General features: G+C 41.4%; 1 protein-coding gene across 1 annotated transcript in view; it reads left to right on the top strand.

Annotated features, from left to right (window-relative positions):
- LOC115569881 (NACHT, LRR and PYD domains-containing protein 14-like) overlaps window positions 1-15,430 on the top strand; it is a 44,626-nt gene extending 29,196 nt beyond the window's left edge. Inside the window, exons 4-11 of the mRNA XM_030398086.1 lie at window positions 395-630; window positions 820-2,626; window positions 3,614-3,787; window positions 12,213-12,389; window positions 12,632-12,805; window positions 13,089-13,262; window positions 14,151-14,324; window positions 15,282-15,430. Coding sequence (XP_030253946.1) covers window positions 395-630; window positions 820-2,626; window positions 3,614-3,787; window positions 12,213-12,389; window positions 12,632-12,805; window positions 13,089-13,262; window positions 14,151-14,324; window positions 15,282-15,294 — 2,929 coding nt within the window. The 3' untranslated portion in view covers window positions 15,295-15,430. The remainder of the gene's footprint in view (window positions 1-394; window positions 631-819; window positions 2,627-3,613; window positions 3,788-12,212; window positions 12,390-12,631; window positions 12,806-13,088; window positions 13,263-14,150; window positions 14,325-15,281) is intronic.
- The last annotated feature ends 9,739 nt before the right edge of the window (window positions 15,431-25,169 follow it).

Raw genomic sequence — 25,169 nt, 5'->3', positions numbered from 1 at the left:
ACCTTGGTGTTAGCACGGAGATGGTGGTGTGGAGGTGTGTCACTCCATGGTCCATGTGTGTGACGTGTTGAGAACCCCTGCTGACCAGTTTGCTGAATGGCAAAGCTTCTATGTTGTTATGCTGCTAACATGCTGGACCTACTAGAGACTGTTTGTCCTCATGGACAGATTAAAAATAACAGCAGAGTCATCACATGCTGTGTGTGCTCAGATAGAAATATAAATTATAGAAACAAACATTTTCATTACAGATTGAATGCTGAATAAACAGAAAAATAATGACCTCTTATGGATCCTTGTGACCATCTGAGCTTCCACACAGTGTCGGCTAAATCTGGATATCTTTCAACAATAGTTAACAAATCATTATAGTTGTAAAGACATGTCTTCACAGAGAGAGGAAGAGGAGGCATGTTTCTGTGGAGGAGCAGCCGTCCTGCTGTTCTTTGTGTAAGGACGTCCTGAAGGATCCAGTCTCTACCAGCTGTGGACACTGGTTCTGCAGACAGTGCATCACCTCATACTGGGACCAGTCTGCTTCATCAGAACACTCCTCCTGTCCCCAGTGTGGAAAAAGATCCAGAACAAGAGCTGGACTGCAGACAGTCAGTCAGACTAACACTGTACAAAGTAAGACTGAACATCTGTCTGCTGATGTCATCATGTCTGAAAACAGGAACTGTTCATTTATTAAAGGAACAATTGTTGTGTTCTGTAGATCATTTAATGTTATCATGATTATCATTCATTCAAAAACATTTTTATTTAATCAAGATTCTTTTTCTCAGTTTAATCCCAGAATATTTTCTTCTCTTTCAGCTGATAGTGTTCTGCAGGATGCTTTAGATGAACATAAGATCAGTCTGAGGAGGAGATGTGAACATGTGACTGAAGGAAGTGATGAAACAGGGAGTGATGAAACAGGAAGTGGAACCCTCCTCACCAGGATCTACACTGAGCTCTACATCACAGAGGGACAGAGTGAAGAGGTTAATACCCAACATGAGGTGAGACAGCTAGAGACAGCTTCCAAGATGGAGACCCTCCATGACACTCCAATCAGGTGCTGCGACATCTTTAAAGCCTCACCTGACCAACAGAGACGCATCAGAGTCGTTCTGACCAACGGCGTCGCTGGAGTTGGAAAAACCTTCTCGGTGCAGAAGTTCACTCTGGACTGGGCAGAGGGCTCCGAAAACCAAGATGTCAGTCTGCTGGTTCTGCTGTCGTTCAGGGAGCTGAACCTGATCAGAGATGAGCAGTACAGTCTTCTCAGGCTGCTCCATGTTTTCCATCCAACATTACAGAAGGTGACAGCAGAGAAGCTCGCTGTCTGTAAACTTCTCTTCATCTTTGACGGCCTGGATGAAAGCAGACTTTCACTGGATTTCAACAACCATGAGGTCGTGTCTGATGTCACACAGAAGTCATCAGTCAACGTGCTGCTGACAAACCTCATCCAGGGGAAGCTGCTTCCCTCGGCTCTCATCTGGATAACCTCCCGACCTGCAGCGGCCAATCAGATCCCTCCTTCATGTGTGGACATGGTAACAGAAGTGCGAGGCTTCACTGACATCCAGAAGGAGGAGTACTTCAGGAGGAGGTTCAGTGATGAAGATCTGTCCAGCAGAATCATCTCACACATCAAGCCCTCTAGGAGCCTCCACATCATGTGTCTGATCCCAGTCTTCTGCTGGATCACTGCTACAGTTCTGGACCACATGTTGACTACAGACCAGAGAGGAGAGCTGCCCAAGACCCTGACTGACATGTACTCACACTTCCTGCTGGTTCAGACAAAGAGGAAGAAGCAGAAGTACGATGAGGGACGTGGGACGAGTCCACAGGAGCTGACGGAGGCTGACAGGGAAGTTCTTCTGAAGCTGGGGAGGCTGGCGTTTGAACATCTGAAGACAGGAAACATCATGTTCTACCAAGAAGACCTGGAGCGCTGTGGTCTTAATGTCACAGAGGCCTCGGTGTACTCAGGAGTTTGTACAGAGATCTTCAGAAGAGAGAGTGTGATCTTCCAGAAAACAGTCTACTGCTTTGTTCATCTGAGTGTTCAGGAGTTTCTTGCTGCAGTCTACATGTTCCACTGTTTCACCAACAGGAACACAGAGGTTATTAAGGCTTTTCTGGGAAAGAAACGTTTTGATTTAACACTTGATGGCTTCCTGAAGAAAGCAGTGATGAAATCCCTTGAAAGTAAAAATGGCCACCTGGACCTGTTTGTTCGCTTCCTTCATGGCCTCTCTCTGGAGTCCAACCAGAGACTCTTAGGAGGTCTGCTGAGTCAGACAGACAACAGTCCAGAACTCATCCAGAGAGCCATCAACAACCTGAAGGAGATGAACAGAGGTGATGTCTCTCCTGACAGAAGCATCAACATCTTCCACTGTCTGATGGAGATGAACGACCACTCAGTTCATCAGGAGATCCAAGAGTTCCTGAAGTCAGAGAACAGATCAGAGAAGAAACTCTTTGTGATCCACTGCTCAGCTCTGGCCTACATGCTGCTGATGTCAGAGGAGGTTCTGGATGAGTTGGACCTGAAGAAGTACAACACATCAGAGGAGGGACGACTGAGACTGATTCTAGCTGTGAGGAACTGCAGGAAGGCTCGGTAAGTCCAGATGTGACTATCAAGACTGTAAAACAACATCAGTGTTAGAGTAGAGATCCTCCCTCAACACACATGTACCATATAAAACCTCCTACACACCTGAACTCCACTTTACACAAACTGTCACTGATACAATTATAATTACAGCTCAGTATAAGCAAAGACTTGATTCAATATGTGTCACGATACATTGTGATACGATGCATATGTTGATATATTGCACTTTAACACAGTTACTGAAAATGTAAAAAGAGATCTGAACTACAAGTTGCTGTGTACAGTCACACTAGCCTCATTCACACGGCCCTGTCAGTGCAGGAATCATGCAGCGATTCTCTGCATCACCGTCTGTGTGACAGTTACACTGCGGCTCTGATCCGCCTCTGGAGGTAGAATCAGAACCACAGAGATGAGCCGGGTTTGGATCAGGGCAACTTATATGAGGAAAGAAATGCTGCAGTTATACGTGGAAAAACTTCTGTCATCCTGTCTGTCCTACTGACTCTGATCACGTTTCTGCCTGAACATGAATTTTGGTGATTATGTGACGCGATTCAGAGCAAAAAACATGAAACTAAAGTGCATAAAGTTCTTTTGTGTCACTGAACTTATGTAGATGTCTTCATGAATTGCACAAGTACTCTGACTGTTTCCCTAAACACACAGTAAACATCTTCAGAAAATAAAGTGCTTGTATTAATTTCTTGTGTCACTGTATGAACAGTGTCCTGCGACATCTACAGGAGGTTGTCGGCTTTCACAGCCCTTTTAATACAAGAATAGTTAGTTTATTCATTTAGCACTGATTAAACTATTAATGCAAAATAAGCATTAAATGAATTTACTGGTAGATGAAAAGCAGAGTGACATCAAAGTTGTGTTAAACACATGCGAGCACATAACATTCATTTGCTTTGTGATCAAACATGCAGCGTCTACTTTTGTGATGATTATTTTTACGGTTTAAGTTTTTCTCTGTCATCACAGATTTGTCAAGTGTAGACTCTCAGAGATTCACTGTGAAGTCGTGGCCTCAGCTCTGAGGTCCAACCCCTCCCATCTGAGAGAACTGAACCTGAGTCACAACAACCTGCAGGATTCAGGAGTGAAGCTGCTGTGTTCTGGACTGAAGAGTCCAAACTGTAAACTGGAGGTTCTGAGGTCAGTTCATGTCTTTTTCTCTTATGCACTGTATAACTACCTAATTTAAATCTCTCACAGAAGTTTTGAATTTCCTTCAGTTCTCTTGTTTTCTGTGTTTATCTGAGCACAAATCACGCAGCTCTTTTTAATGTTTGTCAGTTTGAACATTTTGATTCAGAATTCAGTCTCAACTCAAACTGGGTTGGTGTTAGTACAGAAACTGAAGGATTGATCTGTTATTGTGCTGCAGAATGAAATCAGTGTCTAAGTTCTTGGGACACATCTACGTATGAAAAGTTAAAAGAAAATGTCTTTTTATATATAACCTTCAGGACACAGTTTGACTTCTACTATTTGTTATAAATTGTACACATTGTGTGACTGTTTGGCTTGATATTGTATATTCATTCTTTGTTCTCAGGTGGGTTATTTGCAGAAGGTGCAATCCTTTTTTTGTAATGTTGTATTAAGAAAACAAAACCAAGGCCAAATGGCCTTTACTATTTAAGTTTGTATTCACAGTTTTACATGTTATACATGTTTTACAGTAAGTTGATTTAACTGTATTGTTGTTTAATTATTGGCACTGGCACTTAATAAATGGGCTTAGTTTTGGAGCTGGAATGAATACCTCTGTTTTTTTGACAAATGCTTGATCATTTTACAGCCACATCATTTTCGTTATGCATTATTTGTTTTGGTTGTTTAAAAACGCGGTAAAAAAATTATCCGATTACTCGATTAATCGATCGATAAAGTGCTAGATTAATCGATTACAAAAAGAATCGATAGCTGCAGCCCTAATTAAGAGATGGAGCATCTTACTTTACTGAGTGAAGTTTAGAAGATGATTTAGGATGAAGCTCAGAGTCAGTCAGCTGCATGTTGATGGAGTTGATGATGATGGAGTTGATGATGATAATGAAGTCTGAATGTGAGCAGAGAGTGAGTGCTGAAACAGCTGTTTGTAAAGTGATGTATTTACTTAAATACTGTATTCAGGGGCTTAAAGTATTCCGGCACCGTGCCGTCTGCCAATGATATGATGGGAACACAACTCTCCCAGCAAACATTTCAACGTCTATTTCACGTCTAATCAACGTCGGTCAGGCAGGTCTGCCAGAGGTGCTGAAATGAAAGTTTTTCTGACTTCGTTCTCAGGACCGACGTCATTTCAACGGCTAATAGACAGCATCACCTTACGTTGTTTCGACGTCGTTTAGACGACATATCGACGGCTCACAGAGCAAGCTACTTCAATCTATGTCATTACTACATCGTATAGACGACTTTTCAACGTCTCTATGTGACGTCTATTTCACGTGTAATTGACGTTGATCAGGCAGGTTGATTCGACGTCTACCAGAGGTGCTGAAATGACAGTTTTTCTGACATCGTTCTCATGACCGACGTCATTTCAACAGCTAATAGACGGCATCATTTCACGCTGTTTCAAAGTCGAATAGATGACAACTTGTGCCTACATAACTGGCATTACCACATCCATAAATTCAAGCACAGCTCTTGTGCTGTATACATGTGCAATTCTCAATGATCTAATGTATAACTATTTGAATTAACTTCTCAATTTCAGCAAACAATTCCTCAGACTGCATCGAGGTCAAAAAGTCCAAAAGACACCAACAGCAAATTTCACTTTTGCCAACTTAAAATATCACTGGAATGGTGAACCTGGTTAAAACTTTGATAGTAAATAAACTCACCTGTGATAAAGTCAAAAATACCAGAGTGATGTTCACCCATACTTAGGGATGTCACGATTACAGTTTTCCTTAGTACGATTATTGTCAGAGAATTTATCACGATATTACGATAATCACGATTATTATGTGTTGATTGATTTCACAACTCTATTCATATGTAAAATCACATGAACACTCCTTGAAGGTCTTAAAGTTTTCTTTATTGCTATCTTTTGATGCCAACATCACAAAAATATATAGCAACAAAGTCAAGTAACCAATATTTGTATTTGTATATTTAGGTATCTATTTATATAGGACCAATCATTAATCCCCCAGGAGAATTGTTTAAATTATCAAAGTCATCAATTGTCATCTATACCAGATGTTTAAGTTTATTTTTAATTGTTTTAATCATTTGTCTAATTTTATGTGGCCACATATGAAACTTATCTATTATTTATGCTAATTTATTTTATGTTTAAATTACAATGACATAAACAAATAAGTAAAACATGAAACGGACTAGAAGCACAAGTGTACAAGCACTGGATCGAGCTGGAAGCACAAGCCTAACGTTTATGCACAGATGGGAGAAAGCAAAAGGAGGTAAGCTAAATGTTCACTGACTGAGTGAGGACCTTGACTTTATGGCGTTTTCTTCTACACGTCACTGCACACTGACAGTGAGACTGTCCGACGAAAAAAAAAAAAAGCGATCGACCTCATGCTGCACTGAAAGGCGAACCCGTGTCGTACTCGTACACAATTAATTGCAAAGGACACGTTAACATTTAATTTCCTACTAATTCAATGCAACGTTAGGAAAACATTGACGTATTTTGATGTTACTGTGTATTTACCTTTATTTTGGCATACAAAGTCGGGTGGTTGTCCGGCAGGTGGTGAAACATATTAGATGTGTTTCCTCCTGTGACTGCAATGATTTACATGCTGGCAAGCCGTCCTCTTAAACGACAACCTGATCGTTCTTCCCGTATACAAAATATTCCCACACGGCTGATTTAACACGTCTGGTCGGGGGGAATAACTCTTCTGCCATTTTCCCCACAGGCACGCTTCTCTTCTGCAACTTGCAGGGACCAAAACAAAGCAACACACGTGGGCGCGGCAACCGGCGGCAACACTTCGGTGTTGCGTAACTTTCTTTTTGTTCCGTTTGAGTTGCCCTTAACTATGGTTCCGGCATAATATTTTCTGGCGGCATTCAGGAAAAGGTTACGATCAATTAATCGTAGCGCTTAATACCGCAATTAATTGTGAAATCGAGTAATCGTGACATCCCTACCCATACTGTAAAATAAAATAGTACATGGACTAATCTTTGGTAAAAAAGACAGCATTCAGGACCAGATATATGTATCTAGTTATCTATATATTGAATACTTGAATAAAAAATGATCATGTTTAATGTAACAAATGTTTTATTGAATTAAAGTGGGTGGGGGTCATGCTGGGGCATGTGTCAGGTGGGTCTGGATAATGCTTTCTATTTCTGCGTCTGTGGCCTTCACGCTCCATCTCGTCACAGCAGCCGGAGAGAGGGCATAAGAAAAAATGTAACATTTTTACAGAGTGCCTATTTAGATGTTAAATGCACTTTATAGATGGCAGGAACACTTTGTTTTGGGAGTTGAAAGAGTAATGAAAGAACCACTTCTTGGAGCCACACAGTAGCCTGAATGTGATGGTTCCTAATAAAGCAAGTAGGCATTAACAGTCTGTGCTATGGTAGCCCAGCTGAGCCCAGGATAGCCACATGCAAATTAAGCCCATTCAGTAATTTCAGTTATATCAATCTTAGTTTCTTACACTTGATCACATGACACAGCTGTGTCACCTTAAAAGGCAGTTTGTCACGTTGTCCCCCTCCATGCATGTTGTATTTCGCCATGACTCCATTCGTCATGAGCCTGTAAGACAAAATTCCTATTAGCATTTTGTACATATAACAAAATATCAAGCCTATCGAGCCTGGTTGGCCTGGGGGACAAAAACTCGGGTCTGGGAAGAAATTCTGGCAAACCATCCGGCGCCTCAGGAGGGGGAAGCAGTCCTCCACCAACACTGTTTACAGTGGAGGTTGGGAGCTGTTGACCTCGACTGGGAACATCGTCGGGCGGTGGAAGGAATACTTCGAGGATCTCCTCAATCCCACTGACACGCCTTCCATAGAAGAAGCAGAGGCTGGGGACTCAGAGGTTGACCCATTCAGCACCCAAGCCGAAGTCACTGAGGTAGTCCGGAAGCTTTTAAGTGGCAAAGCACCGGGGGTGGATGAGATCCGTCCTGAGTACCTCAAGTCTCTGGATGTTGTGGGGCTGTCTTGGCTGACACGTCTCTGCAGCGTCGCACATTTGTTTTGTGGACTTGGAGAAAGCATTCGACCGTGTCCCTCGTGGCATTCTGTGGGAGGTGCTCCGGGAGTACGGGGTCGGAGGCCCTCTGTTAAGGGCTGTACAGTCTTTGTACGACCGGAGCAGGAGCTGGGTTCGCATTGCCGGCAGTAAGTCAGACCTGTTCCCGGTGCATGCTGGACTCCGGCAGGGCTACCCTTTGTCACCGGTTCTGTTCATTATTTTTATGGACAGAATTTCTAGGCGCAGCCACGGGCCGGAGGGGGTCTGGTTCAGGAGCCACTGGATTTCATCTCTGCTTTTCACGAATGATGTGGTCTTGTTGGCTCCTTCGAGCCAGGACCTCACGAGTGAGGGAAGGATGGAGCGTGAGATTGACAGGCGGATCGGTGCAGCGGCCGCAGTAATGCGGTTGTTGTATCGGTCTATCATGGTGAAGAGACAGCTGAGTCGAAAGACGAAGCTCTCGATTTACCGGTCAATCTACGTTCCTACCCTCGCCTATGGCCATGAACTTTGGGTCATGACCAAAAGAATAAGTTCCTGGATACAAGCGGCTGAAATGAGTTTCCTCCGCAGGGTGGCAGGGCGCTCCGTCACCCGGGAGGAGCTCGGAGTAGAGCCGCTGCTCCTCCACATCGAGAGGAGGCAGCTGAGGTGGCTCGGGCATCTGTTTTGGATGCCCCCGGGACGCCTCCCTCAGGAGGTGTTTCTGGCATGTCCCGCCGGTAGGAGACCCCGAGGAAGACCCAGGACACGCTGCTGTGACTATGTCACTCAGCTGGCCTGGGAACGCCTTGGGATCCTCCCGGAAGAGCTGGAGGCAGTGTCCGGGGAGAGGGAAGTCTGGGTGTCCCTGCTCAGGCAGTTGCCCCCACGACCTGGCCCCGGATAAGCGGACGAAAATGGATGGATGGATGGAACAAAATAAAAACAGCACCAAGAGTTTGTCATTTACATCATTGGATCAGTAATATAGGAAGTTGTGTGCTATAACTTTTCTGTTGTTCACATAGGGGAGCACAATAGCACATTAGATGTTTTTTTTAAAGGACAATTCCATTTCATACCAGACATGTGCCACAGTTTCATAATACATTTACTCTAATAGAATGAATTTGAAGATATTCCTCGCCGTTGCTGCTGTTATGCATTGCTCCTCTGTCCAAGCATCATCACAACAGGGGCGGACGGCTCTGAGGCTGTATTCATATATTAACCTTAAGCACTAATAAAAGAAAACATAAATAAAAGAAAAAAGAAAAGAAAAACACCTGAAAGTCAAAAGCAACTTAGTGGTCATAGGATCTGCTAAAAAGTAAAGTTTTAAGTCATTTTTTAAAACATTCAACAGTCTGTGGTGCCCTCAGGTATTCAGGGAGGCTGTTCCATAGACGAGGGGTGGCAGAACAGAATGCTCGGTCCCCTAAGGTGCGGAACTTAGTCCTGGGGGGGTGGAGATGGTGAGAGTTGTTCGAGTGGAGGGGTCGAGATGAGGTTTGTGTGGTTAGCAGTTCTTTAAGATAGGAGGGGACGTTGCCATGGACGCACTGGTGAGTGAGACACTACAGGACTTTTTTCTTTACATTTTGATATATTTAATTAGTTGGAATAAGAATACTTTGAGCCATAAAAAGGTGTTATTTCTGGGTGGACACGTACTTCTCTGTCAGTCTGACAGGTGGCTATGTGATAGAGCTGCACTGCTCGATGCTAGGCTCGGTTTAGCATCGATGCTAGGCTCGGTTTGGCGTCTGTTCCCGTACAAGTAACGTGATTACATTGCTTGTCCTTGCCTCACGTAGCCTGTGAGCCAGCTCTCGGCTAGTCCATTAAGCTCGAAGCTATCATCCCTGTCGCTCTCAAATCCTGAAATACTAAAAAAAGAAGACCGGGTACAACATATATTCCAAAAGGTCACTGCACAATGCACGGGAAAAGGTTTTTGGACACACGGCTGCTAGCCGCCGCTCGGTTACGAATAAAAGCAAAAACCAGCTATCTGTAACAATACACGATGCAGCAACAAAATCAAAAGTTTAACATGCAATTAATAAATGTATAATGTCTTACCAAACACAGTTTCATTTTAAATTAGAGTACGTTTCGTAACTCACCTTTCACACATGTCGGTCTCTCCTCCTCGTCAACTGCCACTGCCAAGTTCTTCTTGCGCATGCGTCGGAAACCGCTAGGTGCGGTAACTACGCAAGGAAAAATAGTTCCTAGATGGATGCTAGAATCACAAACATTTCAGCCAACATTGCCAATATACATGATACTACGTTGTTCTTTAATTCACAAACATATTTCCTTCATTTCGAATACTCTTTAACAGTTGAAACAACGTTGAAACAACGTTGAAAAACGTAAATTGATGCCGTCTAAGAGCTGTGGAAGACGTCAGATAGACGTCAAATCAACCTGCCTGCCCGACATTAATCAGACGTGAAATAAACGTCTCGACATGACTGGATATCTTCATCTCAACACAGCAGTAGGTAGAGGAAATAATTCTTGACAGTGTTTTTTCAGTTAAATATGTTTTCTTTGAGATCGTATTCCCCCTAATGTTAACATGTAGAAAAACAGTCAAATTAAAGTCACGACATGCCGCGACGTCGATTGGACGTCCTTTTCTAGACGCAGGTCGAGAAAATGTTGGCTGGGCTCCCTCTCTCAAACTACCATTATTAGCCAATCAGAAGTAAAATGGGGCGGGTCTTGGAAAAATGTGCTTCAACCGAGTCTGCTGCATTGATTCCCGAGCAGAGACGTCACAGAGGAGATTAGGATGGAGAGCAAGTTGATGAAGCCTGGGGAAGATGTGCTCCTAACTGACAACGGATTAACAAATAAATGGCACTGGGCGTGGATAGAAGAAATAGAGAAAGACGGTCAGCCTTTTGGTAGCTGGTGCAAGAAGTTAAGAGCAGCAGCTTGCTCCTGCACTTTGTGCTCCAGAAAGCTGATATATGCAACTAGCGGAAAAAAAAAAAAAAAGTGCTACCACGTCACGAATCCGACCCGGATCATAGAGCAGTACCAAATAACAGCCGGGCCGTTTATTTGTTTCAGTCACTTAAAAGACCAGGCGGCAATTTAGGACAGGCGTTTAATTCCTTCCTCTCAAAAGTCCGGGATGAAAATGTGACAAACTTCTCCAGCTTTCCGGTAAATTCTCTGGCATCCTTCTGGGCAATAGTTGTCTTCTGCAAGTGAAGTTGTTGCGGCGGAGGAAATGATTCAGCCAACCAGCACTCGCTGCAAACTCCTCATCTCTGCTGTCACTCACGGTGGCGGACATTTGTTTCTCCATCGCCCTGATCATTTTGCGGGACACTCTCTCGTGGCGTGCCCGTTTGCTGATAAGTCATGTTTATCTCAGGCTCCTCGCTAGCCTTCTTCCTCCCTCCAGCAGGCAGCCTGGCCCTGTTGCTTTCCTCCTCGGACAGACGCTGAAACTCAGTTTCTCTCACTCTCTTCTGGTCGACAGAGAAACGTCTAGCGGCTGCTTCTCCAGAGTTTTCCTCTGCATATTTTAAGACAGAAAGTTTGAATTTCAAGTCGTACTTTTTATTTTGTTGCTGCACCGGAGCCATGGCGATCATCAGTGTGATACTGACTGACAGAAAGTAGCACAACACGTGAAAAAGGCAAAGAAGAAAATCGTGCAGTGTCAGTGGTCACGTCTTCTTCCTTGATTTAAGAAAAAAAATAATTAATTAGACCCGACATTTATTTGGAACCGGCGGTTATTTGCCAACATATACACCTTAAAAGGGACCCTGCGGTTAATTGAAACCCGGATATTATTTGGTCATTCACGGGACGCGTGTGCACGTTCATCGCAGAACATGATTTGTCTTTCAGGCTCTCCCAACACCTGGTAAATGGATGTAAAAAAATGCAATATTTGAAGATAAAATTGCTCTGACAAAACTGTCAATGGAGTAAAAACTCAACACAGGAAAGTGATTATAGCCAATGCCTCAGTTCTAATGCTGGAATTGAAAGATGTCCTGCCATGTCTTCCAGTATGATCTAAAGATATTGATCATTTTAAATACTTTTAATGATAAATGTTTAATAATTCTATTGATCCAGACCTGACTGAGATCAGCAGCTTGTTATTAATCTGTGTTGACATGAACAGCTGTATGAATGTTGTGCTGACATGTGGATGATGTCTGTAGAAGGCTGATGATGATCCACAATAACACAATGACAAAGTCTCTCTACTCATTTTAGAGAAAAGCTCATTGATGAGGACACAGTAATGTTGAGCTACACATTTAAAACCTGAACACATCTGTTGGATTATAAATTGATTTTTATCTCCATCATTTATTCTTTATTCAGATTGAGGTACTGCAGGTTGTCAGAGATCAGCTGTGCTTCTCTGGCCTCAGCTCTGAAGTCCAACCCCTCCCATCTGAGAGAGCTGGAGCTGAGTAACAACAACGAGCTGCAGGATTCAGGAGTGAAGCTGCTTTGTGATTTTCTACAGAGTCCAAACTGTAGACTGCAGAGACTAACGTCAGTTCACTGACTCTGTTACTGTTGTATTGTTGAATACATATTTGAGATTACATCCATAAAGTTCTAGATCTCCTTTGGTTCATATTTTCATCTTTTTTTTAAATCTGTATTTAGTCTTCAGACTTCTGTTTCTTGAAATAACTGTAGAAAATGTTCTCATGATCCTCTGAATTAATATTTGATTTACACATATTGGATTATAAATTGACTTTTAACCCCAACATTTATTCTTCATACAGATTGAGTTGGTGCAGTTTGTCAGAGATCAGCTGTGCTTCTCTGGCCTCAGCTCTTAAGTCCAACCCCTCCCATCTGAGAGAGCTGTGGCTGAACTACAACAAGCTGCAGGATTCAGGAGTGAAGCGGCTTTGTGATTTTCTACAGAGTCCAAACTGTAGACTGGAGACTCTGTTGTCAGTTATTGATGAATTAATATTTTGAGTTTACATTCATACATTACTTACATACATAAAGTTATAAATCTCCTTTCGTTCATATTTTTATGTTTTTTGAATCTAAATTCAGTCTTCAGACTTCTGTTTCTTGAAATAACTGTAGAAAACATTCAGTAAGTTGTTAAAGTAAATTAATGTTTATGATTTAATCTGTTAACAGAAGATCCTCTGAACTAACATTTGATTTACACACATTGGATTATAAATAGATTTTTAACTCCATCATTTATTCTTTATTCAGATTGAGTGGCTGCAGTTTGTCAGAGATCAGCTGTGCTTCTCTGGCCTCAGCTCTGAAGTCCAACCCATCCCATCTGAGAGAGCTGCACCTGGACTACAACAAGCTGCAGGATTCAGGAGTGAAGCTGCTGTGTGATTTTCTACAGCGTCCAAACTGTAGACTGGAGAGACTGCTGTGAGTTCACTGACTCTGTTACTGTTGTAGATCTGATTTGTTAAATTAAAGATTGAGTTTACATTCATACATTACTTATATACATATACATATATCCGTATATATACAAGTTATACATCTCCTTTGGTTCATATTTTCACGTTTTTTTAATCTAAATTTAGTCTTCAGACGTGCACATGATGATAGAAAGGCTCAAAGTCAGAAAAGGGCAGTATGTGTGTGCGCATAGTGCTTCAAATTACTTTTCAGGCCCTAATAACACAATATGTAGATTCATGTAAAATGAATTAACACAGTAATTTTAGGAAACTAACTACTTAGCTGTGTATCCTGTGTAGCTGTTAGTGACATGTAATTGCCATTTTTTTTGTGCCAACAAATTATTTTCAACATGAGTTTATTCACATTATCAATATACTGAGAATTGTTTGGAAGACATGCAAATCAGCTACAATTCTAAAAAGCAATAACACACTTGTTTATTATTAAGCTATTTATTGGAGGGCAAGTGCAAAGTAGAAATACAGGCTACATGTGACAAAACCAAGAAATGTGACTGTTAGTAGGAACAGCATGTTTACAACAGCAAAGTTACAATAAACTCCGGAAGAAGTTTATTGTGACTTTGCTGTTGAGTTTACATTCATACATTACTTACATCCATGAAGTTATGAATCTCCTTTGGTTCATTTTTTCATGTTTTTTTAATCTAAATTCAGTCTTCAGACTTCTGTTTCTTAAAATAACTGTAGAAAATGTTCAGTTAGTTGTTAGTAAATTAATGTTTATGATTTAATCTGTTAACAGAAGATCCTCTGAACTAACATTTGATTTACACACATTGGATTATAAATTGATTTTTATCTCCATCATTTATTCTTTATTCAGATTGAGGAGCTGCAGTTTGTCAGAGATCAGCTGTGCTTCTCTGGCCTCAGCTCTGAAGTCCAACCCCTTCCATCTGCGAGAGCTGGACCTGAGAGACAACAACCTGAAGGATTCAGACGTGAAGCTGCTGTGTGATCTGAAGGAGAGTCCAGACTGTAGACTGGAGACTCTGAGGTCAGTAGAGGGTTGGAGTCAGTTCATGCTGGTTTCAGCAGTATTGTACTAAACACAGTATCAAAGTAAAGATCCAGTATTTCCTGCTTTCCTCAGTGAAGCTGTGAGAGGAGAACAGTCAGCCAATCAGACGAGCCAGAAGCTTGTTGTGATGGTCTGTTTGAGTTGACATGAAGACGACGGTTGTTGTTGTGTTCATGTCTACAGGAAATAAAGCTGATCACAGCTGACAGCATCACAGGATGTATAGAGACCGTGTCCTCATTCATCAAACTGTCGGAGCATCAAATCTGATCTCAAAGTGTTTGTTCTCTCATTTCAACACTGAAGAACTCATCAGTTAATCTTTGTCACAGCTCTCAGATCAGTCTGACTGAAGGCTCTTATTTCAGAGAACCATCATTGCATTTAGTAACCATAGTATCCTCTGCTGAAGTCCAGAAACCACAGCTGATGTTTTACTGTTCAATGTAGGACCTTTAACGTTATATTTATATCTGCCCATGTGTCATTTGATTTGTCCAAATATTTTATAACAGACTCCATATTTACATATTTGTCATGTAATGTTTCCAAAGTAGATGAAATCTTTAAATGTGAGTGAGACTCTGGTTTTTAACAGCAGTAAATCATCATTAAAGTGAGCTGTGAATATCTGTGTTCCTGCAGTAATGATGCGTTCAGGGACTGTCAGGAGTTTATTTCCACTGTGTCCTTCAGTGAAACCTGCAGAGTAAACAGACTTGATGTCCAAAGTGTCTGCAGGTCTGTGAGCTTCACTCCAACATGTTAACATGAAGCTGAAAGGAAGCTGGCTACGCTACACAGCCGCTCCACTTGTGGTCTGAACAGGACTGAAGTCCTGCTGGTCTTTATATCACTGACTGACAGCTGATGGAGGGAGTCTCTGGAAACACTCATTTATCACTTCTGCTGTCTCTCTGCTTCTCTCATCAGATGGAAGTACTGATCTCTGTCAGAGTGGTGAGAAAGGTGGAGGTGTTGAGAGGATCAGCTGTGTCCTGATGATCCAGAGAGTTTGAAGCAGCACCATCAGCTGGTGGGTGGAGAGGCTCTGACTGGGCCGTGTTACTGGGAGGTGGAGTGGAGAGGAGAGCTTCATCCAGCAGTGACTGACGGACCAATCACAACAAGTGGAGATGACTGTCAGTGCTGCAGTGTGAACTGCTCTGAGATCAGCTCCACTGTCACACACAATGTCCAGTCCAGCATCATCCCTGTGTTCCTCTGGATGTGACAGAGTATCATCAGTGTATCTGGACTGCTCTGCTGCTGCTCTGTCCTTCTACACAGTCTCTGCAGACACACTGACACTCCTCCACTCCTTCTGCTCCACACTCACACACCTCCTCCACCTGGACCTCCACCTGGACCTCCACCTGGACTTCCACCTGGACCTCCACCTGGACCGGGACCTGGACCGGGACCTGGACCGGGACCTGGACCGGGACCTTTAATCTTTTATTCTCTCACATCAACATCTTTATTTGGATATTTGTTTTTGCTGTCAGTTGCAGCTCCACCATGTGGAACGATGGTGAATTGCAGTTTATTTCCACATTATATTTTAGAAGTTGATGTGAAAAAGCAGTTCTGGTTCTGACCACCAACACCAGATTCTCTCAGAACTGAACAGAAAATAGTTTGAGAAGAAGAAAAGAAGTTTGGATTTAATCAGAACTTCACTGAAGTCTCCAAACTGAAACACGGTTCTGACTCCAAACCCAAGTATGTTTGTTATCAGAGCAGGTTCTGTATCTGACAGCTTTAAAGTCTTCTTTGTCGAGTGGATCCGACCAGACTGTTGTGGCAGAAAGTGACCTAAAGAATCCAAAGAGTCTGGTCATCATTGTGAATCTGTCGCCTTAAACAAACTTTAACTTTCACATGGTCATTTGATCTGCTGTTAAAAAAAGACATTGATCAGAGTTGCTTTTATTTGCTGTAATATCTGTAGATTTAGTTGTAAAGTCAGTTCAGTCTTAAACTTTGCTCACACACTGAACATCAGAACATTTTCACTTCCTTTAGACGTGAAGTAAGAAACATGTACTAACTGTTACCATGAGTGTCATTATCAGTGATTAAGAAATATATAATGAATGTTTTATATTTAATCCCACTATTCAAATCTCATGTGATGTAAATCGCCTCCATCTATATTATTATATGTCAGCGTCTCATTTCATTTAGTTTTGTTTGTTTGTTTGTTTGGTTTATCCCGTATGTATTGTGTTTTATTTTATTTCTCTAAAGAAAAACAGATTCTGTAAAAGACAAATCACTAAAAATGAGCTGGATTTGATGTTCCCTCTACGGGTCGACTGATGTGTTTTTTGTCTGTTATGAGTAATCAAGTAGAAAACTGATATTAATTTACAGAAAATTAAAAACCTCAGTGTGAAAGTGGAGAATAACCAGTGATGGAATGTAACTACAATTTACACCAGTACTGTACCTGAGCTCAGTTCTGAGGTTCTTTCCTCTAGTCAGTCCATTTTTCTGCTACTTCCTATCTACTACCTCTCTACTTCCGCTCTACTTCCTCTCTACTTCCTCTCTACTTCCTCACCAGTGACTCAACAGATTGAGGTCATTCAGTGTTGAAAGGCTGTTAATTGTGTTGTGTTAACCAATCAGAGTGCTGTGGGGGGACGTGGAGTGAGACCAGACTGGTGACGACAGACAGAATGCTGCATCAGAGGTAAAGGATCTGTTTTCATTTCATTTATTTTATTGGCAGTTGGACACAAAACACTCAGGAAGCATTCATCAGAGAAATGCTGAATATCTGCCCTGATAATGGCTCTACACACAGTTCAGCTGCTGTCGTTCTGTCTGTCAGCCTTCATCTACAACACATTGATGTGTTCTGGAGCTCGGCAGCGTTGAAACCAGAACCTTTGAGTGTGAATACTGTCGTCCAACCCAACCATGATCTGTGGGTTATTTCCTCCAGCTCTGATTTGTAAGTGAGCTCATTATTTTACAGTGTTTTCATCCTAGTCAGTGTGGAAAAGACAATCTGCAGAATAATGTAGCAATGTAGAGACGGATGTTTAGTTTTTTGTTGAGCTGCAAACTGAGTGTAAAGAAACATGCTCTCAGTTTGTACACTTGGTAAATGTATCAGCTGTGAATGTTTAGTGAGCTAAAATCTGCTAAAGTGAAATGTGACATTGATATTTCTGTTTTAATCAGCCTCTGTATGTTTTCATCTTTGTATTAATTCCTCTCTTTATTTACATTTGCTTTATCATTTAAATGATGAATTCATTCTTTATTTAAATTTATTCAGTTATATATTTCCATCTTGTGTATTATTTTTCTGAATGCAAAAGAAAAAGAATATTCTAAATAAATACGTTAATAAATAAAATAATAAATGACAAATAGGAAATGAAACAAAAAATAGAGAAATAAATACAAGAACATGATTTTGTCACCTTTTTTGTAAATCAATGAAGTCCTACATCATTTTTAATTTCATTTTAGACGCATTTAATGACATAAATTTAATAATTAAGCTAATTAGGGCGCACAGGTGGTCGGGTGGTTAGAGGGCATGCCACATACGCAGCCAACCCCGGTTCGATTCCGGCCGGAGGTCCTTTGCTGCATGTCCCATCCCCCTCTCTCTCCCATATTTCCTACCTGTCTACTGCTTAATAAAGGTGTCTATGCCAGAAAAAAATAATAATTTTGATAATTATTTACTTTTGATTTCAGTTTCTAAGTATTCCACGTTACTCCAGACTCACTGGTGATGAACTCAGTTTCACTCTGTGCTAAAACTTGATAATTTACAAATACATGGTCACATTTTACAGAAACTATTGAAAGAAACATTTTCCTTAAAAATATTTGTGACCACATTTCTCTGATTTATAAGTTCCTTTTGAGCTCAAAACCCAGAACATCCTAATGTCCAATTCTGGCACTAGGCCTTGCCTCACAGCCTGAGGACAGAAGCTACGTCAGCGGTTACTTCTGGTTCTGTTAGTCTTTTCAGTATTCTTTGAGCTCTGAGCAGACACCTCACCTCTCCTCCGTCACTGATGCTCTGTGGATGGATAGATCACCTGCTGCAGAGCCTTCCTGTCCTGGGCCGAGCACAAATCAGACAACATGTCAGTCCACAAAACTTGATTACTTCATTGTTTGGCTCATCTTGTTCGTCTTGGTGATTCATCCTTTCAACCGTCCATCACCTGCAAGATGAGAAAGAAGAGCAGTGGTAGTTTCACGTCTCTTTGTGCAGGTTTTGTGTATTTGTAGAAGTTTCATGTGTATTTGTGGAAGTTTTTGGTGAATTTGTGGAGGTTTGTAGAGATTTTGAGTGTCATTTTGGAGGTTTTCTTAATATTTATGGAACTTTTTTGTACATTTATGAAGTTTTGTAGAGTTTTTGTATGTGTTATGTTTATTTTGTGTATCATTGTTAGATTTTGAGTGTATTTGTGGAAGTTCTGTGTGAATTTGTGAAAGTTTTGTGTGCATTTGTGGACGTTTTGTGTGCATTTGTGAAAGTTTTGTGTGCATTTGTGGAATTTTTTTATGTGCATTTGTGAAAGTTTTGAGTGTATTTGTGGAAGTTTTGAGTGTGTTTTGAGTGTATTTGTGGAAGTTCTGTGTGAATTTGTGGAAGTTCTGTGTGAATTTGTGAAAGTTTTGAGTGCATTTGTGAAAGTTTTGAGTGCATTTGTGGAATTTTTTTATGTGTATTTGTGGAAGTTTTGAGTGTATTTGTGGAAGTTCTGTGTGAATTTGTGAAAGTTTTGTGTGCATTTGTGGAATTTTTTTATGTGCATTTGTGAAAGTTTTGTGTGCATTTGTGGAAGTTTTGTGTGAATTTGTGGACATTTTGTGTGCATTTGTGGAAGTTTTGTGTGCATTTGTGAAAGTTTTGAGTGTATTGTGGAAGTTTTGAGTGTATTGTGGAAGTTTTGAGTGTACCTGAAAAAATTATCTAACATGTGTATACACTGAGAGCGACAACATTAGAACCAATGACAGGTGAAATAAATAACATGGATCATTGTGTTCCAATGCCATGTTCGGCTGTGAAACCATGAGTCCTAGCATTCATGTGGATGTCTCTTTGACAAACACCAGTCACCCAAACACAGCTGCAGACCGAGTACACCCCCTCATGGCAGCAGCACTCCTTGATGGCAGTGCCCCCCCAGCAGGACAACGCGTCTGCAACGCTGCAAAAACTGCTCAGGAACGACCCGAGGAACGTGGGAAAGAGCTCAAGGTGTCAACCTGGCCTCCAGATCCCCCAGATCTTAATCCAACTGAGCTTCCACTAGATGCAGTCTGAGCCAAGAACGATCCACGGGGGCCCCAACGTGGATGGGAGTTGGTTCTGATGCATCCCATAGATGCTCAACTGGATTGGGATCTGCAGAATGAGGAGGCCAGTTTGACACCTTGGGTTCTTTGCCATGAGGGGGTGCAGTTGGTCTGAACGGTGTTTGGGTGGGTGGTGTTTGTCAAAGAGGATCCACAGAAATGACAGAACTCAAAGTTTCCCAGCAGAACATTTGATTGTGACAAGATGATCAATGCTCACTTCACTTGTCAGTTGTTTTAATATTGTGGCTGAACAGTGGAGATATACATGTTAAATACTTTTCATGTTTTGCTTAAATTGAGTTTTTAACTATATTATTCATACTTTCACTGCACTTTGTCCAACAGCTTTAGTTACTAGTTACTTTGCAGATTTATATAAACAATATGAAATATTCAAACATGATGTATTATTATAGATTAAGTTATTCAGCATTAAAGCAGAAAGTTGAGAGCCAGTGTGCTGCATATGGAGGACAATTATTAATCAATTGATTAATTGGGTGATGTCGGTATATTTATAAAGCAATTCTGTAGAAAGACAGCTGATTTTTTAGTCTCATTCTCAGGTCGTCAAATAACTGGATTGCTGTAACTGAACTTTTGTGCCTAGAACTCTATAGTGGTGATCTGGTTGTTGTAGCTTACTGCACTCAAAATTGTTTAGCTAACACTGTTAGCCTGAAAAGCTTTATACCGCGATGTTTCTCCAGCAAAACAACAACTTCAAAGGCTTCATAAAGCTTACAAGCACTCTCTGAACGCACATTTGTGCGCTCCAGTTGAGATGTACAAGAACTGAAAACAAATCTTCAGTACACTCAGAAGGAAGCAGACAAACTAACAACCGCTCAAGCTGTTTGTAGCTATCAGTTTGCAAGACAACAACCTCAAAGACTTCATAAAGCTTATCAAGCACTCTCGGAACACGTATTTGTGCGCTCGAGTTGAGATGTACCTGAACTGAAAACAACCTTCAATACACTCAGAAGAACGCAGACAAACTAACAACCGCTCAAGCTGTTTGAAGCTATCAGTTTGCTGCACTTCTACCATGAACATGACCACAACAACTGCTTCTGAACGAAAATCGTCACCACAACACAATCAGATCGTTATTAGTGGTCTGCTGGGCAGTGAGGCCGAGGGCCCTGTAACAGCTTTGTAATGATCTCTGCATGGTGTTATCAAGCAGGATGCTGTTACACACAGTTGCAAAGAAATTGATTTCCTGCAATTTTTTTTTTTATTTTGTTTTATCACAGAGTTCAACATTATCTTCAAGCAAATGCATCGCGCCCATACACACTGAGCTCGCGAGTGAAATCGGCATGGACAGATGAGGGCAGAGACCGGAGCCGCTTCAGTGGCGTCAGGCTATCTTTTACCGTGGCCCTGAGCATATCCCTAGCCAGGCCGAGGCCCAACTAAACACGTACACATTGTGCACGATTCTACCATACCATAGGTGTGTAACAACAGAGGCCTGTAAGTTGGCGGGATAGCACAAGGGCTCTTAGGATACGGTATTACCAATACCAGCAGCTGGTCAAAGGCCTGACTACTGCCATTCATAGAAAACACTGCTATCAGCTCCGATGGACTGCACTCGGGCATTTGCCATTGAAGATAGCTGAAGTCTGGTCAAGTTAACATGTAACTTACAATAATAACACCAGGTTTGCCTGGCAGACCACTAACAACTGGATTACTGTTACTGAACTTTTGTCCCTAGACAGCTCTATACAACGAGGCCTCCAAATCAACACTTCTCCGCTCAGTTCTGATGGTGTTGTAGCTCTCAATTCACTGCACTTCTACCACATATGAGAACGCCAATGTTAACACCAAGCTCTGCTTAACATGGTTTATACACTCAAAGGACGCAGACAAACTAACAACTGCTCAAGCAAAACCTTACACAGGCTGACAGAAATTAACATGTTTCCGGTAATTCTGCTGGTGTTTGGAGCTCAGTTTGCTGCACCTCTACCATGAATGAGACCACAAGAACCGCTTCTCAACCAAAAACTTCACTACCGCACAATTGCACGTGAGAAACTGAATACGATCCTTATTAGTGGCCTGCTGGTTGTATAGGCCGAGGCTTATGTTAATGTTGAATCTACATAAATGAAGCTGTCCATTTAAAATGTATAAGTCCGAGCTCAAAACCCACAGGGTTCAAAGGAAGAGGAAGTCATTTAAACAGGTTTTGTTTCACTTAGAGGAAATATAAACAATTCTGGTTACAGTGCCTAAATGCATTTATTTGATCTAATTCATAAAGTATTTAACATGTGTATACACTGAGAGCCACAACATTAGAACCAATGACAGGTGAAATAGATAACATGGATCATTGTGTTCCAATGTCATGTTCGGCTGTGAAACCGTGAGTCCTAGCATTCATGTGGATGTCTCTTTGACAAACACCAGTCACCCAAACACAGCTGCAGACCGAGTACACCCCCTCATGGCAGCAGCACTCCTTGATGGCAGTGCCCCCCCAGCAGGACAACGCGCCTGCAACGCTGCAAAAACTGCTCAGGAACGACCCGAGGAACGTGGGAAAGAGCTCAAGGTGTCAACCTGGCCTCCAGATTCCCCAGATCTCAATCCACCTGAGCTTCCACTGGATGCAGTCAGAGCCAAGAACGATCCACGGGGGCCCCAACGTGGATGGGAGTTGGTTCTGGCGCATCCAATAGATGCTCAACTGGACTGGGATCTGGAGAATGAGGAGGCCAGTTTGACACCTTGGTTTCTTTGCCATGAGGAGGTGTAGTTGGTCTGAACGGTGTTTGGGTGGGTGGTGTTTGTCAAAGAGGATCCACAGAAATGACAGAACTCAAAGTTTCCCAGCAGAACATTTGATTGTAACAAGATGATCAATGCTCACTTCACTTGTCAGTTGTTTTAATGTTGTGGCTGAACAGTGGAGATATACATGTTAAATAAAATATGATTATATCATTTATATTATATATAAATGAGATCATATAAATGCAGGCGTTCTAAACAGACACACTGTTTATATTTCCTCTCAGTAAACAAAAAACATTTAAAATACTACTAAATTTAAAGAGCCGTGTCCTAACAGAGACACTATAGTAGCTTCTACCAACCCAAACTGTCGGTATTCAACGACCTGTGAATGAGACTCGACTATCCTCCAGAATCATTTACTGATTTTAGAGTATTAATAAACAGCAACTGACAAATCTCACACTTTCTGCCTTTAATTTTTGCACTTTTATTGCACTGACCTTGTTGGACCAGGTGTCTCTCCTCTCCGGGTCTGATCACCATACAGGTCAGAGCTGTTCCACCTGCAGCTGAAGACAAGTCCCACTGTTCACCTGGAGAGAGGAGGAAGGACTTTAATATAACATGATGACCACATAGATATAGGTGTGTGTGTTTGCGTATATTCTGATTATAGCAGTAAAAAAGAAAATGTAATCAGATTACAGACACATCTGGCAAAAAGGGGAATTCTTACAGGATTATAATTTCATAATAAAGAATGGTATAGCAGTCTGTAACCATGTACATGACATCACTTCGGGAGTCTCACATCACTCTGCACTATAACATCTGCTATAATCTGATTTAATAAATGTGTTTTTTTAAAGGTAAACCAAAAGTTAACCAAATGTATTCAATCCTGAGAACATGTAGTGCTTTATAGACAAGTAATATGATTTCAAAGTCTATCTTTTGACACACAGGGAGTCAGTGCAGCAATCTAAATATCAAATTAAACCAGAACTGAGACAAACACATTGAATCCATTCTGTGCAGCTACAATGAGGCTGCATATTGTGTGTTAAACTACTTACACACAATATGCTACTAGCTGCTCAAAATGACCTTCTAGATGCTGATATACTAACATACTGTGACATTATTACACACAACACATGGAGCCTGTTAGCTAACTGTGCTGTAATGATGCTAGTATTAACAAGCTAACATTACACAGCATGATAATGCCCTCATGCTAACACTCTACAACAGACACACACGTTAGCTAACATGCAAACCTGTCTGTAATTAATCGAAACTAAATCGATTAAATGACTCAGAAGTCTTTACAAGCTCGTTATAGTGTCAGTACCGTTAATAAAGGCAGCTGAGCCGCTGCTAACGTGTTTCCAAACCTGCAGTGCATCTGCAACAAGTTACACCAGCTAGCTAACATAGCATAACCACTCACTTACACTGACCAGTATAACGTTAGCTAAACAGCTTTCATGCCGTTCTAAATAATAAATACATTTTAAATAGACTTCCGGCCGACTTTACCGAAACTACCGTCTTGTTTTTAGATAGTGACCAAAGTTTAGTTAATTGTGCATTATTTATGTAATTAACATGGCAGAGATAAAAACGACCCAAATCCCAATGGAGTTTGGTGCATGGAACAAAACACAACGTCCATCACGGATTTAATTGGCTGTAATTAAAGGATTACGTTCCAGCTGAATTTACCTCAACAGTTAACAGTTAAATGAGACTTCTTCAGCTTCTGTTCAGAGTTATTTCAGAAACATTTGAGCTAGAAACAAATATGACCACATGAGAGGGAGGCTGGCTCCATTATAACCCGCACATAAGTAGCACTTACAGCGCATGACGGTAGTTAATATGTGGAGCTGCTGATATATGAAGGAACATCACCTGGGCTTATTATCTGAGATCAATAAGTATTAACTACCTGTACACCTCCCACACAGACATGAATACACCTGTACTGAGCAGGTAACTGGACACATAAAGCAGATTATACAGAACAGTTTACTCACCGTGTTTGTGTCCTCAGAGAAGAGCAGCTCCAAACAGAGTGACGATCAGTCAGCCATTTTTATACACTCTGAGGTTTTGGAGGGAAATCCACTCTCTTTACGCGGGAAAACGCCCCTTTTGGCACGCACCACCTGCATTGGTCAGAAACTCTGTGGGCGGGACTCATTTTTCATAGTGAATTTACCTGAGAGACAGGTAACTGTTGGATACTGTAACTCAGTTGGTAGAGCATAACCCCCATGACTAGGAATTTATATTAGCTCAGGGATCGAGTCCCGGCCTGGGCTCCTGTTGTCATAAGAGACTGAAACAATTCCAGCAATAATAATTATGTAATTAACAAATAAACAATTGGTAATAGAATTAAGATAGTTCTTCATTTTTTTAATTGATATTTCATTTCTCCAGTCTTTATTTGTTGTTATTCAAAACTAACGGAAAGTAATCAAGTTACATTACTTTGATATTGTAATTGGGTGCATTCAGGTCATTTGGACACCTCAGCTGAGGTGTTATTGATTTCTGTTCTGTACTTTTACCATAAAATTAATTAAATTAAATGTGAATGAAATCAAATGACTTCATACGGTTGATGTCACAGAAAGGAGCGTGGCAATTGTACATGTGATGTATATAGGAATGTCTGTCTTTCTT

This window comes from Sparus aurata, chromosome 19 (genome assembly GCF_900880675.1).
Source record: "Sparus aurata chromosome 19, fSpaAur1.1, whole genome shotgun sequence".
In the NCBI taxonomy this organism is placed as follows: Eukaryota; Metazoa; Chordata; class Actinopteri; order Spariformes; family Sparidae; genus Sparus; species Sparus aurata.
The sequence above is the reverse complement of the archived record's forward strand: the minus strand, read 5'-3'. Positions and strand labels throughout refer to the sequence as shown.